This window comes from Artemia franciscana, chromosome 5 (assembly GCF_032884065.1).
Source record: "Artemia franciscana chromosome 5, ASM3288406v1, whole genome shotgun sequence".
Taxonomy (NCBI): Eukaryota; Metazoa; Arthropoda; class Branchiopoda; order Anostraca; family Artemiidae; genus Artemia; species Artemia franciscana.
Genome location: NC_088867.1, coordinates 40,113,941 through 40,120,650, shown reverse-complemented (window position 1 = coordinate 40,120,650; position 6,710 = coordinate 40,113,941). Strand labels below are relative to the sequence as shown.

Below are 6,710 nucleotides of genomic sequence, written 5' to 3'. Positions count from 1 at the left end.
CACTGGGAGGTACTTAAATGCTCGAAGGTGTTCCACGGCCTTTGGAAGAAAACAAAGCCTCGGTTCATTTTTTTAATGGTTTGTGTGAAGCCGTTGCAGCGCAGTTGTCTTTTTCCAAAATTCCTTTTTTTGCCTGCCGATTCTGGAATGGCTATTCTTACTCAGGTTAACCTCAAATATAATTCTCTATCACGAAAACAAATTTAGTGGATTTTTGAAAGAGCCTGTAACCCTTTTTAAATGGCGTCAGACCGATATAAAAAGTACACCACTGAAATCGTCATGGCCGAAAACCCTTCACTGAAGATTTACATCCCCTCAACAAACACATCGTTTTTCTATTAGATTAACCTATACATACAGTAAACATAGTTTCTAATGTATGATTCGCCTTTTTATTGGTTTGCTACGTTTTCTTTCAGTATAGCACTAGTCAATTTTATATGTTTTATATGGCATGGATTGAGGGGTGATAATTTGTTTGTTTCAAGTTCTCTCTTTACTTTCACCACAGAAACATTGTGTTTTTCCATTAGTCCGTCAAGCAAAAATCGATGGAAGATAGTATTTGGAAGAACACAATCTTGGCATCTTTTTGATTACCCGGAAAGTAAGTTTAGACAAGGTTTAAGTACTGAAATTAGAATCAAAAGGAATTGCACACAATTACAGTGTGCATCCAAGTTGTATCTATTTCTCTCCAGTTTCTGTAGCTGCTGTCTAGAGAAACAACAAAATATAGGCCTATCCAGCCTACAGTGTACTATGGTCACACCTGGTAATAAAAATGATAAAATAGTCTCACCTTTTATGTTCCAACTCTAGCTGTTCTTTTTAGCAAGAACTACCATAAAGTTTGCTCTTTGTAAATTTGTAGTCTTTATTTAAACAATCAAGCGATGATGCTCATTGTATGGTGTTGCTGCTGGTTTTTTGCTGTTAAAGCGTAATTTGTCAGATACTAGGTTTTGGTGTCAATATCGATTTCTTATGTACATACTAGGTAGGACACAAAAACAAGGCTGAGGTCCTGCGTAGATACTAAGTAATATCAACGAATAAATTTCTTTAGCGCCATTGGATTCCTTGTAGTCTAACTAGGCGGGATCCTTAACTAAGCGGGATCCTTAACTAAAATTCGATTTTTTATAGATAAGTAGGTTTTGTCTGGGGACAGCCGAATGTCCCCCTGTTTCCCCCTAACTGACACCACTATATGCAGTGCTTGTATATAATTCGTTCTTTGTTAGGTTGTGAATGATGCTACAAACAAGATGCTTAAAAAGCTGATGCTTTTATTAAGTTTTTTGAATAAATCCTTTTTGACATCAAATATAACACCAAAAAAGACATTTTCTCAAGCGCTAGGGGCGTATTGTGACTCCCATTTCATGGGCGTCACAATACGATCCATTAAATTGGGTCATTGATCCAAATAAATTGGGTCATTGAAATGGGTGATCAAACAAAGTTTTAGAAGTTGGAGTTTTATTTGCCAAACCCGCCAAGGGGTGAATAGGTTGATCACTGCTTTTGACGTCTGACTCCCCAGAATTTGGAAAACTTTTGAAGGGTTTGTCTCAAAGAGTGCAACTTCTGTAGCTTCAAAGTCGCTCTTTACTGTTATTCAAGAAAAAATGGTTAGAGAAATAAGCTTTAATCTTAGAAAAGAATATTCCATCAAAGCAAATGAAAAGAATCTAAGGTTATTTTTTAAATTTTGACTCTCGTCTCAATCTTCTCAAACCATGTTTTAAAATAACTTTGTTACATTCGGCTTCCTCACGAATATAATGATTCATTCCGACTACAAACTGCAGTTTACAGAAAATTCCTAAACATAGATTTAATTCAAATCCTATAAAATTAGTTATTTCATTGTTACGTGAAGTAAGGTCGTTTAATTTAGAAATCACACTTCATGAATATGCAAAGAACACATTAAAACAACTTTATAATATTTCCAAATGTTTCCTTCTGCTTTACAATATGACTACATTTCTAAAAATCATTATTACTTGGAGATAAATGTATTTAAGTAAAGTCCTAAATACAGTGTGGCTGCGGAAGCACGGCTGGGTCAGCCATGGAAAAACATTAAAATTCAATTTTATCAATACTTTTTTTCAATATGGCTCCAAAGATATATATATATATATATATATATATATATATATATATATATATATATATATATATATATATATATATATATATATATATATATATATATATATATATTCTTAATATTTGGCCTCTTCGGCTGTCTCAGGTAAACCGAAATGAGAAACAGACCAAAATATTACATGGTCATTTAATTTATTTTTCCATTTTCAGTATTTCTTTAGAAATTGATATCTAAAAAATTAATGGAAACCAGTATTATTAAAAAAAAAATCTTAATAAATCCATTTTTAAAATAATTATTTCTGGTTAATTCGATGTTAATTTGCATTTATAAATTATGTGAAACCTTTTTATAAAACAGATTCCGAACGTCTGAGCCTTTTCAAAAAAAAACTTTTTTTTTAGAAACTTTTTTTTAAAAAGGTACAAGACTAACGTTGATTTTCCTCAGTTTTAAAGGGAAGTGGCTTCAAAAGAACTGCATTTTGATGTCTTATGGGAGAAAAAAGCAAAAAAAGCCTATTATTGAATAGTTCGGCATAGAGCTTATTCCTTGACACTGTATATTTTAAACCAAAAGGAAAATGGATCAATAAATTTACACAAAAAATACAATAAACTGAAATTAGGATTGAGGTGGTGGGGGCTTAGGCAACGCAGTCGGAGGGGCTCCAGAAGGAACCGGTGGTACATTCTGATTCTGTTGAATAGCTTGTTGATAAAAAGCTAGCCACTGATTATAATATGCAATATTTTGGTAAGAAGTGGCACTCATAGCAGACGCCACTTGAGATAAATTGGGAGAAGTAGTAGCGTAAGGTAGAGTTTGTAAAGCAGAAACCGATTGGATTGACTGTGGCAGGTGCAAGGATGATTGTGGATCTTTTTGGGGCTGAAAGTCCTCCAAATTAAGAGAGATTCCACGCTTTTGTGGACCTGATAGAATCTCTGGCGTAGGTGACGGAGGGGAGGGATTAACTCCTTCTTCCATCATGGCTCTCTTTTTCGATCGAAAAGGGGATGGTGAACGTTCACGAGTCGGCTTTGATCGAACAGGAAGCACAGATGCTTTTAACTTTTTAAATTGTTCAGGACGCTCGATTTCCAATTTTTTTAGAAGCATTGCTAAATTCTGCTGTAGCTGTTTGTCTAATTTACTTGTGTTTTTGATTAAAGTGCCTAGGTCAGACATGCTAAAGCCTCCAAACATTTCCTCTGTGGTACTTGACGAGGGAACTGATCCTCTAATATTTGCAGGGACATTACGAGCTTGAAGTGAATTGACTGCCGATGCTGTCGAGGAATCTGAAGCAGCAATAGCATTTGCACTTAGTACTGATGGAAACAGAGGATTAGAAAACGAATCTGATTGAACATCAACGCTTGACGGGGCTGGGGGTTCAGGCTCAATCTTAACGTTTAATCCAGGTAAAATTTCAACCATCAAATTTGCTAAAGCCTCGTCAGATATTGAGTCTCGACCCGAAGAAGCTAAAATATCAGCAACGATCTGGGAAAAGTAAACCTTATCAATTGCTTTGTTTGGCAGTGGAGTGCATGGCACTGACGACGTCATGGATACAACAGAATTTTCAGGTCTAGGAGACATCTTTGGAGGTGGCATTTTAGAGTCCAGAGCTAAAACAAGATCGATTCCTTTCTTTATAGCTTTTCTTGCACTTCTGTCAGCAGAGTCTAGGCAAGCAATTAATTTCTCCTTTGTCATATCTAGCACATTTTGCACTGAGCTGTCTTCAAGCAGTCTGTCCGAACCTTCAAACGCACTACGTTCGGCTTCTACAGCTCTAGAAAAAACAGAAGTAATCATTGGCATCAAAGAACCAAGCTGATTTTCAAGCGTGCTGAGATGCCGAACTACCATCAACACAGTGGCGTCCTTGGGCTCAGATGATCTGTGTCTAGAATGACATCTACCGGCTCTTGAGCGTCTGGAATGAGAGCGTGATCTAGACCGACCCCTTTTTTCTTGATCAGGAGATTTATTCCGCCCAGAAGTGGGAGGTGATGGGTTCCTCACAATTTTATCTTCCCTCCTTTCTTCTTCTTCAGAGGATCCCCTAAATCGACTTGGTTTTGCTACATCGTCTTCTGGGTCATACCCTTCTAATCCATATTTTTGAATTAGTTCATCTTTTTTCATCACCAGTTCTTCTTCGTCAATCACGCTTACTCTTTCATGCCAATAATCATTCCATTCGGGCTCAAAATTATAATTAACGACATCTATTCCCGCTTTCACCAACTCTCTAGATCGTTTTTCCCAGAACTGATTCCACTCTTTTTTATATTGGGGATGATCTTCAGGACGTTTCTCTAAAAATTTTCGCTTTCTTCTTAGTGTATCTGCTATTACTTTAAATTCTCTATTCATTCTTTTCCACATTTCAAGTTTTGACAGTGGAGCTTTGTTAGTTTGAACGGGTGAAGACCTTCTCAGAGGTGATCTCTTTGGAGACAGGGAACGACGACGACTAGAAACGGGGCTCCAGGGGCGAGAATTTCTTGGTGGAGACCTTCTTTCCCTTTTTTTGAAATCTCTCTCGTTCTCCCTGTCTAAAGAAAAAACAGGATTACTAAAAGAATTCAATACGCACATGTACATTAATATACTAATGTACACATCGGAGGTGGGGGAAGGGATAATGTTAAACTTTGAAGGTGGATTTTATTCTTCCAGATCTATTGTTCCGAAGATAATCTTTCCTTTTTTATGCCTAAGATAACTAATGGAAACTCAGTTTGTTTATTATTTGGTTGATTTGTACATTCTATATATTGTATATATTGTATACATATATATATATATATATATATATATATATATATATATATATATATATATATATATATATATATATATATATATATATATATATATATATATATATATATATATATATATATATATAGTTCTTTTCTGCTTAGACTATTATCAATATACGAATCATTACCAGAATATTCTAGGCTTGCGCCTCGATGCATCTTTCGCTTAATTTTGCCATTTCTTCTTTACTGAGCTGATAAAAAATATAATCTAGAAAACATTTCTTAAATATAGTTTACATATAATGTTTTATACATAATTACAATTCGCAAAATATTTCTTTTATATTATTTTATTGCTTTTGTGATCTTCTCTAGGCTATCGTTGGTTAATCTTACTTTTGGCCGAAACTGGCATTACTGGGAATTCGGTTAAGAACTAATTACACCTAACATTCTATCAATAAAAATCCTCGAAAGTGTGGGAGACTGGCCTCATGATGTACCCTTGAGGCTTTTGGCATCTTTCTAAAAGAATTTGGACGTATTCCCAAGTCCCATATTATTCTTCTGTTTGTTCTTATTGTTCTATTTGTTCTTTTTTTTCTTTATAATTTTTCCTTATTTTCCTTACTCCCAATTTATTTCTTTTTTTTTTTGCTCTTTATTGGTGGGTTTCATTTTCTATATTTTTCCCTGCATGCTTTCAAGCATTCAAGCTAGTTACATGTCTTTATAAAAATACCCTATAACTGAAACGTCGACAACTATCAACGCCCTACGCGCTATCAATATCTTTGGAGTATTTCCTTTATAATTCATTAGTTTTACCCCTTCCCAATTACCAAAATGTTCACAGTTAAGAGGAATTGAGAAGAATTCAAAGTCCCTTCACCCCTTCCACTCCCCCATACTAACTTGCCCATAGTAAAACTAAACTTCTCTCCATTTTTATAATGATAATATGTCTTTATAATCTCGATAAGTTATTGGTTTTGTCCCTCCCCAATTACCAAAATGTTCACAGTTAAGAAGAATTGAGAAGAATTCACAGTCCCTTCCCCCTTCTACAACTAAATTCCCTCATACTAACTTACCCATAGTAAAACCAAATTCCTCTGCCTTTTTATAAGGATAATATTTCTTTACAATCCTCATAATTCATTGGTTTTGCCCCTCCCCAATTACCAAAATGTTCAACCTTAATATAGGCATTTATTTTCTCCAGCCAGTTATAGAGTTTGAGGCGGTACAACGGTAAAAATAAACGGAATAATCAAAAATATATATACTAGTAAAGAAATATTTAAAAGTAAGGACCAAGTACCTCTATTGAATCTGAATTTGAAGAAATGTTTCTGATTCACTGGAGGTTTCCCTCTCCCCATATATCGTTGCCCGTAATTCCACCTTCCTGCACCTTGAAACGTAATTGCACCATTTCCACCTTCCTGCTCCTTAGCCTCTTCTTTTTTCACTTTTCCCTGATTAATATTAACGTTTTTTTCATCTTTGTCGATCAGTTGAATGTCATCATCTGAGCTGACGATTTCCATTTCTTCAAGATCATCCTTCTTTTCTTTGACTTTCTGTTCATTTTCTTCTTTATCATTGGTAGGATTATCCTTTTCTTTCTGATAAGCAGCCTGTATAGACGGCTCTTTAAGTTCTTCTCGAAGTCTCGTAATTCTATCTTTCCTAAAAATAAAAGAAACTAGATAGAAATTTTGAAGCTTGAACGGTTAAAAATTTAATATTTAAACTTTTTTACTTGTCTATAGCTTACTTTACAGTGCTCT

At 34.8% G+C, this 6,710-nt stretch overlaps 1 protein-coding gene across 4 annotated transcripts in view; it reads right to left on the bottom strand.

The window, feature by feature from the left end:
* Nucleotides 1-2,673: 2,673 nt before the first annotated feature.
* The window catches only part of LOC136027402 (uncharacterized), a 75,144-nt gene continuing 71,107 nt past the window's right edge, over nt 2,674-6,710 (bottom strand). For all 4 annotated transcript variants that reach the window (XM_065704630.1, XM_065704628.1, XM_065704631.1 and 1 more), the window contains 2 exons: nt 6,239-6,609; nt 2,674-4,701 (listed from right to left, as the gene is read on the bottom strand). In XM_065704630.1, the coding sequence (XP_065560702.1) occupies nt 2,753-4,701; nt 6,239-6,609 (2,320 nt within the window). In that variant the 3' untranslated portion in view covers nt 2,674-2,752. The remainder of the gene's footprint in view (nt 4,702-6,238; nt 6,610-6,710) is intronic.